The 12,689-nt window shown below is 52.7% G+C and overlaps 1 protein-coding gene and 1 long non-coding RNA gene across 4 annotated transcripts in view; one reads left to right on the top strand and one right to left on the bottom strand.

Annotated features, from left to right (window-relative positions):
* Positions 1-12,689, bottom strand: part of Crb2 (crumbs cell polarity complex component 2) — a 27,936-nt gene extending 15,247 nt beyond the window's left edge. For 2 of the 3 annotated variants that reach the window (XM_063284262.1, XM_063284263.1), the window contains exons 1-2: positions 11,797-12,689; positions 784-1,107 (exon numbers count right to left, since the gene is read on the bottom strand). In XM_063284262.1, the coding sequence (XP_063140332.1) occupies positions 784-1,107; positions 11,797-11,926 (454 nt within the window). In that variant the 5' untranslated portion in view covers positions 11,927-12,689. Of the gene's footprint in view, positions 1-783; positions 1,108-7,310; positions 7,484-11,796 lie in introns of those variants that run through there. The other variant, NM_001135761.2, reaches the window with a different exon arrangement.
* On the top strand, positions 6,312-9,264 carry LOC120101903 (uncharacterized). Its single transcript, XR_005502928.2, has 2 exons — positions 6,312-6,732; positions 8,191-9,264. It is a non-coding gene; the product is annotated as an uncharacterized LOC120101903 (long non-coding RNA).

The following is a 12,689-nucleotide window of genomic DNA, read 5'->3' as shown; positions in this document are numbered from 1 at the left end:
AGAACCCAGTATATCTACATTGCAGACTCCAGACTACACTGAATTGGACATCCTTTGAGGACCTGTCCCCAGCTGTCCCCTCCCTCCTCACATTAGGCAGCTCTAGAAAGCGGATGTAGAAATAGAAGGGACTGGGGTGAGGTGTTCCCTGGGAGAGCCATGCGTGTCCATGTGGGTCATGGCTCTGAGCACGCGTGTCTACACTATTCCTCTCTAGGGAACAGGCATGGCTACAGACTCATCCCCATCGCGAACAGGAAAGGATCCCAGTGGATCCTGGGCTAGAATTCAGGATGTCTAGAGGACTGAGGTCTCCTGAGCCTGAGCCATACCAGGGCCCATCAGGTGAGCCATACAGGGTCTACACAGCAGCTTGAAACAGGTCTAGACTGAAGAAATGCTGGAGATAACCATCTGGGCATCCTCGTAAGAGCCAAACCAGACAGGTGTGCCCTGCAAGGGATGCTTGAGGCTCATTCCCCATCTCCAAGTGGGGACCACACTCGGTTCTGTGGCAGGGACAAAAAGCAGTATTTGTCAAGTAACTGATGCCCGGCCCCACATTGACACTCAAACGTACAGGCACTGATCCCACCTGCCAGGTTAACCAAGAAACAACTGTTGTGCGGCCAACCTGAGAGTGGTTAACAAAGCTGCCAGCCAGCCTGAGGCATCTCCAGACTTGAGCCACAGCTTAACTGGAATGCATCAATCATCCATGCTGATGGGCCCCATGCCCACTCGCAGTCCAGCCCTCCAAGGTGACCACTACTATACTATTACCTGCATAGCCGAGGGGGCAGTGGCACTCGTAGTGATCTGCCAGATTTCGGCAGGTGCCCCCATGGTGGCAAGGCCGGGAGGCACACTCATCGATGTCCAGCTCACAGTGGGGTCCCTGGAATCCAGGCACACAGTAGCAACGGAAGCCGTTAGGATCTGGGCCCTGGGGCACACACAGTGCACCATGGTGGCACGGTTGAGCAGCACAGCCTCCAAGCTCTAAGGGCTCACAGGTAAAGCCACCACTTTCTGTAGCCTGGCACCTGGTCCCTGGAGCACATGGGTCTGAGGCACAGACATTCGGGGTCTCTGAAGGAACCAGCCCTGTTAAAAAAGAAAACAATTTGGCAATATAGGCAGGCTCTGCATGATACACTCTTCCCCAACTGTTAGTCAGAAGCCTAACAGTAACACAGGTCTGCCCACGTTCAAGAACCCGTGTGCACACCAAGGGAATCTACAAGCTGAGCACAAATGGAGATATCTACCCCTGCAAGTGAGGCGGTTCCATTGACTTGTTTTGTGCTTATTTTCGAGAAGGGCTGCCTTGTAATCCAAGCTGATCTGCGACTTGCTATATATCCAAGGATGACCTTAAACTTCTGATCCTCCTGCCTCCCCTCCCAAGTGCTGGGATTACAGGCGTACACTACGGATCCAGGTTTACTGAGTGCTAGGGAATCAAACCCAGGGCTTCCTTGGTGAAAGGCAGCCGTCCTCTGAACCGAGCTACAGCCTGAGGCCCTGCGGAAGGTTTTAGTTGTGTCTACAGAGCAGGGATAGTGGGTAGAACAACAGATATTGCCCAAGCAAACCCCCTACAGCACCCTTAGGAGGCGGGGACGGTCCTGTGCTCTCTTCACAGACAAGCAGGAGAGGCTCACAGAAGTAAAGACTTGCTGGGGTCACATGATAAATTAGCAAGGAATAGATGGCAATGCCAGGTTGTTCCAGCCACACCAGGGAGGAGCTCACCAGGCCTCTCCAATCTGCAGGCCTGTGTCCCCTCAGCAGCCTGAAGTGTGGTGGAGGAGTCAGAAGAGGGAACAGCTCCTACCCACCTCAACCCCCCACTGGGGGTCTGGTAACTCCATCCCTCACTGAAACCTGAGACTCCCATCTCAGCCCCAGGAAAAGAATGGGCAACTTCAAAGGCAGGACCTGGCTCAGCCTTTCTCCCTCCTGGTCCCGCCTTCTCACCAGCTTGCATGTGGACTTCCAAAGGGTCTCTAGCACTCATACCATCCCCCACAGCAAATACCCGAGACAAAGCAGGTATAGTGGACCTACACACTGGTATCTGACCAGGGTCTACACACCTGGAGCACTTGGTGTTGACTTAGAAGACAAATTCCCTGAGTCTAGTTCCTTCCTTTCAGCCCAGCCTGAGAGCCTTGTCACTATCAGGCCTGAGTCCAAACCCAGCTCAGAGAACAGTGATCTGTGAGACCTTGGGTCAGAGGCTTCTACTGAACACCCTCCTCCTTTTGAGTAAAAGAAGGATTCAAAGCCTCAGGTGCCAGACACAAATGTGAGAGAGAGAAGCCCTTCTACCCACCACCTGGAGTTCCAGGACCTACCCCCCCCCCCCACCCTGTTGTCATTCGGACACTAACCAGACCTGAGCAGTGAGCAACATCAGCCCTCCCCACCCCCACCCCCACCCCTGCACCTTCCCTTCCCCCAGACCGTGAAGACCCCCTCCCATCCAGATAAGGTTGGCAGCCTCTCAGGCGTCATCCACATTCCACGGGGCAGGGCATCTGCCGGCCAGATCACCGAGCTTCAGCAGTTCAAGCAAGATGGAGGACAGCAAGCCATGGGGATAGTGAACCCAGGGAGACATGGCCCTGCAGTGCCATCGCAAGTGTCCAGGGTTCTTCCTTCCACACTGGGGCCTAGCATCTACCAGAGCCAAATAGGAGGTCAGGTTCTGGAGTCTGAGATACTTTCTGGCTAAGAGGCCCCTGGACTCACAGTTGTCCCAACCCTCTGCCAAGCCTGAACATATGGGAAAGGGGGCCTGCCGTGGGTGGGGCCTTCTGCTTCTGTGACTGGATAGAATGGGAAGTCTGGGTGTTCCAGGATAGATGCCCTATGAGGATAAGAAGACAATTTGTTGGGAGATGGGAAGATGGTCCGGACCCGTTGCGGGAAGTGGGTGGAACGCCATCAGGAAAAAGCATGGTTTGAAGCATCCGACAGATTCAGTATAGTGAAGGGCCCCAAAATGATGTATATGGTGCCTTGACATCCAGGGAGCCAGTGGCCATGATGGTCAGAGGCACTTGGCCCAAAAGGCCCCAAGAGGAGAGTGGTTTTAACTCCTTTTATAAAGCGCCTGACTACTGGCCCCATGCCAACAGCTCCCATTGTAATCCCGTCAAAGTACAGATTCTTATCTCTGTGGCCCAAGGAATCCCTTACCACAACCTGGAGCTTGCCCCTAGCTCTGAGCCTACTATATTAGTAGCCACAGCATCGGGGGAAGAAGGCTTTGCTCCTCTAAGGGTCCTCCCAGAGCCCAGCAGAGGGCTGTTACTGTGAGGAATCCCAGCGAGACAGAGCCCCGCCCACGGTTTGAAAGGCGCCTCTAGAGGAGCAAAGCGGGAGGGAACAAACAGGTCCAGAGACTGCGTAATCCAGGACTTTCATTCACTGCCCAGATACCTGTCACGTCCGCAGTTTTATCTGCTGTTTTACAACTCAGAGACTCTTCACTTCTAGTCCCACCGCACTCCAGGGTGGCCGGAAGAGCCCACAGTGAGCCCAGGAGGCAGATTGGGCAGGGGAGGGGAGGAGTTCTCCCTAGGGACTAGCTGGAGGGGCGGGGCTTTGTCGCCAGGGCAACAAGGGGCCACTGCTTATCTTTACAAATCCCTCCTGACCTCTCAGACTGTCTGGGCTGACCTGGCAGAGGAGAGATTAACAGACACCGACACAGAATGCTGGCCCTTTCCTTCGACCTGCGCCCTGCCCCACCCTGTTCTCAGGCGGGAAAATAACATACGCAGTCATTGCCTGAAGTCACCTTCACCTCGTGAGTGCTGTGTACTAGGGCCAGGCATCTTTTGCCATCTTTGTAAGGTTTGGTTCACGCTGGAAAGGGAGGACTTTAAAAAAAAAAAAAAAAAAAACTAACTGCTTTCCACCATAAAGATCCTGAAAACGTGCATCTTCAGAAGCATGTGAAATTGTGTGTCAAAGAGTTGTCAACCTAATATGTCCCAGCCCCTTCCTTCCCTCACCAGAAAAGTCTTAGAGGTCTAGGGAATGGTGTGTGGCTTCTTGGTACAGCACTTACCTAGCTTATGAGGAGGCCCTGGGTTGCACCCTGGGAAGCATAAGTATACTGGGAGACCAGCACCCTGCCTACCCTGAGCCTAGCAGCACCAGTCCCAGGTTAGGAACTCTACTCTACCTGAGTTAGTTAGTATCTGAGTTTACTCACTTTCTCTGTTCCTCAGCAGCCTCAGGGCTGCTGCTGCTGCTGCTGCAATGAAGCACCAAAACGAAAAGCAAACTGGGGAGGAAAAGGTATATTTGGCTCATATTTCCACATGACTGTTCATCACTGGAAGAAGTCAGGGCAGGAATTCAAACAGGGCAGGAATCTGATGCAGAAGCCATGGAGGGTGCTGCTTGCTCACTCTGCTTTCTAATAGAACTCAGGACCACCAGCCCAGGAGTGACACCACTGGCAACGGGCTGGGCCCTGCCCCCACCAATCACTAATGAGGAAAGTGCTCTATAGTCTGCCTACAGCCCAATCTGACAGAACCATTTTCTCAGAGTCTCAGAGGCTCCCTCCCCTCTGATGACTCTAGCTTGTGTCAAGTTGACATAAAACCCATGGGGTACACTGCAGTAAAGGGACACTCAACACACACTCCTACTCATCTAGAAAAGGGAAAGACACCCCAGAGGGCAGAGAAGCCTAGACAGACTTTTAGAGATGCTCACCCCTGAGGCCATTGGGCATAGTTTAATAACAGTAATGGCGAACATTAAGTGCTCCCATGCAGAGCCCAGCGTGGTACACACTGGGGTTGCTAGTCCCCTGTCTCAGAGATCTGAGTGAAGGGAAGACCTGCAGGGAGGGTTGAAACCTGCCACTTGTACTGTGAACAGTTTCCCTAGTGACTATTAATGTGCTCCTGTCTAAAGTTTTCTTGAGGACTAATGAGATGTCTCTTCAGCTATTGGAGAGCTGATGACCTCAGTCCGACCCTCAGAACCCACATAAAGGTGACAGGTGAGAACCAGTTCCACAGTTGCCCTCTGACCTCCAAATTTGGATTTGTGTGTGTGGGCATGCTCACACACACTCACACATGTACACACAAATAATAATAATAATAATAATAATAATAATAATAATAATAATAATACACAATAATACAGTCCTCTTGGTGTTGAGGGAGTCCTGCCCATCCTCTACACTACAGATTCACCGCATTAGTGCATCCAGTCCGGAAACAATCCTCGGGAGGAATGATGGCCCAACTTAACAGAAGTACAAAGAAGAACTGTAACCAACCACCAGAGTACCACTTCCTGCGGCGATCCTGGCCCTGCCGCTGCGCACTGCTCTTGTGACCCTAAACAAGTTGGGACCTTCTATTGGCTTTGCCCACCTGTTCTGTAAACAGAGAGGTAGAAAGCTAGCTTCCCCCGGGATTTCCGGGAGGGTTAAAATTGCTCCACACAGTGGCTGGTGCGATCACGCATCAGCAAACCTTCCCAGGAACCCCGGAGCCTCCCTGTTTCTCTCCTACAGCCCCACCCCTTAAGTTGGAGGAGGGGCCAGGTTTAGAGAAGACTGGCTGCCCCTTTGTGCACTGTGCTCCCTGGGTGTTCAGGGAAGGGGTGGGGGTGGGAAGAACCCAACGCGGTTCCATTGTAGTCCAAGATGCTTCATCCTCTCCATAGCAACCAGCAATCCTCTGCTGTGGAGTGGCTGGGATGGAGGGGCCCAGCTCAGAGCCTGGCAGGGATGGGCATCGGGTCTGGTCCAGAGTCTCCAGAATTTTCATCTCCTCTGGGATGGAAATTAGTCACAAAGTCCCCAGCACCTCTATTAGCTCAGTCAGCTCTGGGTACTAGTGTTTGTAGAGCTCCCATTTCAGGGATCCCCAGAGAGGCTGTTGGGGTTCTGTTTGCCCACCTCACAGTCCATATGTGTGAACAATCCTGCGTGTAAGTGCATAAAAGTCAAGGCAGGCCTGCTGGTGTGTTACACAACTGGTGCATGCAGGCATGTGCTATGTATGTGGTGATACACAGTAGTTCATTAGCAAGTTTATCAGTGAGTTCCCAGGGGAGACCTGGCATGTGCCTGTGGACACTTGCCCTGTTGTAATGTGTATCCTAGTCCACGCCACACATCTGTGCAGCTGTCATGGGCATCTGTGTACTGTTCGTGGAACAGATCCAAACTGCACAGCCCAGAACCTCATGCCTTACTGTACAGACCCCCTGGAGCTGCCTGGTTCCGCCACCCTCATTTACCTCAGGTATCAGCCGCCTCCCTAAAACACAGGGTCCTCACTATGCTGAGGGTCCTCATCCACCCTCTTTCCCCAGAGAAATAGGCAATAAATGCTTGGGTAGGCAAGCAGGGGGGATGCCATTGGTGGGGTTCACCGATTGCAGGGGTAACCAGGCCCTCCCCACTGCCCTTGTAACTATAGCGACCAAGCCAAAGCGTCCTCCAGACCCCCCAGTAGGAATTCCAGTCTCAGTGCTGAATGCACTCGGACAAAGCCAACACACTGGCTGCCTGGGCTGGCTTCAGGGAGCCCTTCCAGCATAGTTGAGGAATGCCAGAGATCTGCTACAGGGGACACACACATACGATCCCAAATCCCTTGCCATCCAAAGGCCCAGAACAGCTCTACTGGTTGCCCTCGAGTGCTGGCAGAGGACCCGTAGAAGGGATCGTTGTGGGTAAGCTTTTTCCCCAATCCTGGTTCTTTTCCCCCCTCCCCTATTCTAATCTGGCCCCACCCCCCACCCACACCTCCTGTTGCCAGGAAAGGCGAGTTGAACATGCCGGACAACTTACAGCCAGTTCAGCGAGGACACAACTCTCTACACTCAATCCCCTCAGACAGAACTTTCAGCCGTCTGGCAACTTTCCACGGCACCTGCACCCCAGGTCAACACATGACTCCGGCAGACTCTATGGCGAGTGCCTGAGTTTTCTGAAACTTCTCCAATTCACACATTTCCATCTAGCCCGGCATCTCACACCAAGATTCCCAGCTTTTTCCTCAACACACTACACCACACCACGCCAGGTCTCCCAGACTGGCTTCTACAGACCGCACCAGCCCTCACCCTCCTGGCCCCACTGCATAGACTCCTCAGTATGAAGCTACCAGAACACTCCGGGGTCTCCAAGTGAGTTCCAAACACCCTCACTGTCCCCACATGTACTAGGGCCCAGGACACTCTTCCCTCTAGCACCAGCACTCTCTCAGGCCAGTCCAGCCACACTCACCCCCAGGCCCAGCCTCACTTACCAGCCGGGACCCAGGGCGGCAGCAACAGCAGCAGTAGCAGCAACAGGAGGTAGACATCTCGTCTAAAGCCCCAGATCACAGGCCCCAACAGCGCCATGGCAGCCGGCTCTGCTTGCCTATGGGAACCCTCTGCTCGGCGGGCTCCGCGCCCCTTCGTCCCTCCAACCAGCACTGACGAGGTGGACAGAGGCCCGGCCCCTCCTCCAGCCCTCCCCCTCCGCCCCGCCTCCCACTGCTCCTCCCGGAGCAGGATCCTCGCGGAGGGTCTGACCCACCGCACTTCACAGACTCCAGCCCCTTCGGAGGCCTCAGCTCCAGACAAGGCCCTGGGCCTGACCCTGGGTCTCAGTGCACAAGCCCTCTTGCCAGGCAGTCCGGTCCATGGGGCGGGCCAGGATGCCTGGGGCTAGTCCGATTTCCCGCAAGAGCTCAGCTACCCGGCAGTTTCAGGCCTTGGTCCTCCCGCCTGGCCTCAGTTCGGTGCTCCTAGTTCAGCGCTCCCATCTGTCCTTACTTAACCTGCTCCTTCCACACCTGAGATATCAAGGCCCCTCCCCTCCTCTCACAGGGGTTCCTGTCCCTGCTGCCCTCCTGGGTCCCACCCTACCACACAGATCCTGTCCTTGAGGCTATCAGTAAGGTAGTCACTGGGCCCCGGACCAGGTGCCCCCCTGGCCCCCTTCTACCCTTCCCACACCCTCAGCAGCCAATCGGAGCCTTTCATCTCCCCATTTGCCCTTGATCCTTGTCTCTGAAGTTTGCAACTTTAGAAATGTCCCTGCTGTCCAAGGCGCTGAGTGGCTGCTCCACAGAAAACAGTGCTCCGATGCTGTTCCCACCCTCCTTCCTGAAAAGTCCTTCTCTTTGTCTAACCTCACAGGCACATGCTGCACTGGGTGGAGCCAGGAGTTCTCATCATCTCAAAACACACTGGCACATTAAAAAGCACCTCTTCTTCCATGGCCCGCTGCTCCAACTGGGGCAGCGTCTCCTTTTAAAGGGATCGAGGGCACCCTCTGGCCCAGGTCAGTGATGGTGGATTCTGTCCCTGAAGGCCCTGGACTCTGCTGTGTCTGGCAAAGCAACGATTGGGACAATGAGCATCACAGGGTATTGGTACCCAGTAGTCACCAGGTGTCACCAGCCGAGGACTGCCGGCTCCCCTGGGTCCCCAGAGCTCAGGAAGACGCTAAAACCCGTGGGCCTGGCTGGCCAGCCCATCCTGACCCTGCAGCCTTCTCTTCAGGATGAGAGGCCTGCCCTGTTTTCTGGGACACCCACCCCAGCGGCCGACTATTGACCTGGGACTCTTATCACTCGTCTTGAGGAAATCACACTCCACTCTTGGGGAAGCACAGCTAAACAAATCGGCACCTACCCCCCCCCCCATGACACGTGGTTACTCGCTCTGAGTCTATTGTGTCCTCTGTCAAATAGGAGTAACAGCTCCAGCCTCGTGAGAATTTACCGGGTACTTGTACTTTGCTCCATGGATCTGAAGATCTGAATGGCGCCAAGAATGTTAATTAGCAGGGCCTGGGGGTGGCGATAGGGGTGGGAGATAGGGGAGTGAGCTGTGAAGAGGAGTCAGGCAGGCAGCAGACTGGGACTGGTTCACCCAGGAGCCCACCCAACTCCAGCACTAATCCTGAAGCTGCCACCTAGTGGTCCTGTGCAGAATGCAGTGGACAGAGCGAGCCTGGAGCATGGGTTGTCATAAGAGGCCAAGGAGTTCAGGGACACATCTGAGAACAAGAGCTGGCTGCTAGTGGCTGACTTAGTAGAACTAACACATCAGAGAGGAGTACAGGGGTGAGAGCATAGATACCAGTTCAAATCCCCAGCACCCACTCTCCAGCTCTTGTGACTAAGTCACTTAGTGTCCCTAAGCCTCATTAACTTCCAAGTTGAAGAATAAGAAGAGGAAGAGGAAGAGGAAGAGGAAGAAGAAGAAGAAGGAGGAGGAGGAGGAGGAGGAGGAGGAGGAGGAGGAGGAGGAGGAGGAGGAGGAGGAGGAGGAGGAGGAGGAGGAGGAGGAGGAGAAATAGCCCTTGTTAGGTAGAACTATATTATGGATAAACTGTGTTTAAGGATTAAAGTGTTTGAAACAGTCAAGCAAGTGCTAGTTAAATTAAAAATGAGAAAGTCATTTTAAGCTATACTTATTTCAAATTGGAAATAAATGTACTGGCTACACTGGAGAACGTAATGAAATCAGAAATTTGCTTTTACCCATAGAATCCTGAATGTGACAGCAACCTTTCAAGGACAAAAGGTAAGGAGTGTGTCCTGTCACAATTCATAATGAGTATACACACATATATAATTTCCCCAAAGAATTCAGTATGCTTCCAAAAGAGACAAGGAGCCATTGTGCTGCAATTTGTGTGGTGGCTGGATTTCTAGCACGTTCTATGTGTAGTCACAACTATGGAAAATGCTTCTTTTTTTTTTTTTTTTGGTTCTTTTTTCGGAGCTGGGGACCGAACCCAGGGCCTTGTGCTTCCTAGGTAAGCGCTCTACCACTGAGCTAAATCCCCAGCCCCTGGAAAATGCTTCTTATTCTTTTGTTTGTTTTGTTTTGTTTTTCGAGATAGGGTTTCTCTGTGTAGCCCTGGGTGTCCTAGAACTTACTCTATAGACCAGGCTGGCCTTGAACTCACAGAGATCTGCCTGCCTCTGCCTCCCAAGTGCTGGGATTAAAGGCGTGTGCCACCACTGCCCAGCTAACACTCCCTATTCCTTTGCAAGCCACTTGGTGCTTTGGGTACTGCCCATCAAAAATAACACTCCAGGGCTGGAGAGATGGCTCAGTGGTTAAGAGCACCAACTGCTCTTCCAGAGGATTTGGGATTGATTCCCAGCATACAAATGGCAGCTGACAACTAATGGTTTAAAAATCCAGTTCTAAAGGATCCAGCAGTTTCCTCTGGCTTCCACGTGGTGCACAGACATTGACGCGAGAAAAATATTCATAAACATAATTTTAATTATTATTTTAAATGGCACTTCATATGAAAGGTCCATGGGAAATTCCTAAGCTGTCGTACAAATACATCACCCTGAATCCAAGACCCACTAACTGCCAGAGGCATCCCCTGTCTCACAATCATCAAAACACCCAGCAAAGGGCCATGCTTGGAAGAGGACTTACCTAGCATGCTTGAAGCCATAGCTTCTACGTCTAGCACAAAAGCAGGGTGTGGTGATGCACACCTGTGATCCCAGCACTTCTGAGGTAGAGGCAGGAGGATTAGATATTCAAGACTACAAAAATTCCCCACTAGCACAAGGTGAGGGTAATGGGTTCTGGGCAAGCAGCCTGAGGGGTTTTCCCAACTGGGAATTATGTCTGTGGCCTAGGCCCTGAGCCCATGGTTAGCCAAAGCCAAGCTGTACCAGTAGTCCCCTGCCCTACTTCACACCTCTCCTTTCTCCCCCAGTGAGTGTGACAAAGATGTAGGGGTTGCTTCCAGGAGTGTACCCCACCTCAAATGATATGTCATCATGAAGAACTGTTGACACCCTGCTGATGCTTTACTGCCGGGTTCTAGAGTCACTACCCCAGGGAAGAGTTCAGATCCCCAACCATACTTGGTCAGAGCTTCCACAGGCCTTGCATGGACTGCAGTCACCAGTGTAGAGACCTGTCAAGACTCCCGTGAGAGTCACTCCGTGAGAGTCACTCCGTGAGAGTCACTCTCGAAGTGACCAGTCATCTGGTGAAGAAGGCATACTGAGCAGAAAGGTACTGGCTGAGAGCCCATGGAGCCCCAGATAGAGACGGATTCTCTGGGGGCAATTTTCCATGTGAGTTGGAACCATGAAGTATGAATAGGAGTTTTCCAAATGAAGAAGCAGCAGCTATCTACACCTGGCTAAAACCCAGGGGCGAATGTCAGTAACGACTGAGTCTGAGGCCAACAGCATTGCCAGGAAGCAGAGTAAGGTAAGATTGGGGGCAAGAGTGGGGCTGTTGGTGCAGAACCTGAAGGTATCAAAGAAGTTAAATTTGGCCTTAGGGCCGCTAGGGGGAGCCAGGGTAAAGGATAAAACTGGAAATGGCGTGGTCAATTGCTGTGCACAGATTGTGGAAGACGTGTTGCACCAAGAGAAACTGGCTGGAAAACGTCTAGGTTGAGACATTGGGTGCCTGCGGGGGCTGGGAAGATGGAGACGGTAGGAGCAGAACCAAGGTTTCTGCTAGGTAAATCATGATGATGGGAGTAAGGGCAGGCAGGGCGAGGACTAGCGCCTTGACTTGAGGAAGATGACCAAGATAAAGGACAAACTGTAGGTCCCTGTTTAGCCACCAGAGGGCGCTCCAAGACAGCACAGGCTACACTCCTCCCCAAGGTGCCTTCAATAGACTCATTATTCTGCAGTGGGATTTGCTTGTGGGGGAGAGGTGGAGGAAGCAGAGGTCGAGAATTACAGGCAAGTTTACAGCTTCCCTTTCTACCCTGCTCGGTGTGGAGTGACTCACCAAGGGTCAAAATCCTCAGGGTCAAATCCAAGCAGTCCCGCTGCTCCTGTCGGAGAAGAAAGGGACTGCGGCGCCCCACATCGTTTAGACTAGAGGAATGGGCTCTCCCGGCGAGTTCCGGAAAAAGCATAGGTGGGCGTTTCCCACGAGCCGCTTTGTAGACCCTGCCCCCACCTCTCAGAATTCCGGGTCTGGGAGTGGTGGCTGTTTGGAGCTGGGTAAAGTATTTGGGAAAGTGAAGATACTAACTCTCCTAGCTCAGTCCGGTGAAAGAGCCTTGAGTGGTAAGCTCAGACTGCGTTTGGAGTCTCAGTTAAGTGTCTCAGATCCAGAATCAGTACAGGATTCAGTAATCCAGTAACCCAGCAGTATAAGCTGGAAATTATATCCCATTTGTGATTCTGAGCCCTGCGCTTGCAGCTTAACATCAAATGTTCCTGTGTGCCGACCACCCGCAAGAGAACCAGCTTTCAGGCCTGCAGCGGCAGGTGATGGACGGAGAATTGCTAGAATGCAGTGCGTCCTGTCGGACAGGTAGATCAGAAGCTGTTCACCTGAGGGATAGACATGAGAACCCAGCGCCAGAGCTGAGGTGGCCTCTAGTAAAATAAGGCCACAGACGTTCAGGGAAAGGACCTAAGGTAGTGTAGCTGGAACAAAACACACATGGTAGCGCACCTGCAGTCGAAGGGAGGGAGGAGCCATTCTGAGATCCAGATGCCAACAACACACAGGAGGGTGCAAAATGTCCCTATGAGATGGTGTGGAGGTTATGGTCTGAAAGGACGGTGCCAGCTAAGGGAGAGGAGTGAGCGGCAGAGGAATCTTTTGGGAGAATGACTGACATCTTTACAAACGGAGCAATCTTTTCAATTTTTTATGGAAAAAAAAAA

The sequence above is a fragment of the Rattus norvegicus genome, chromosome 3, assembly GCF_036323735.1.
Source record: "Rattus norvegicus strain BN/NHsdMcwi chromosome 3, GRCr8, whole genome shotgun sequence".
Lineage (NCBI taxonomy): Eukaryota > Metazoa > Chordata > Mammalia > Rodentia > Muridae > Rattus > Rattus norvegicus.
Note: the sequence above shows the minus strand (reverse complement) of the source record. Positions and strands in the feature narration are given on the sequence as shown.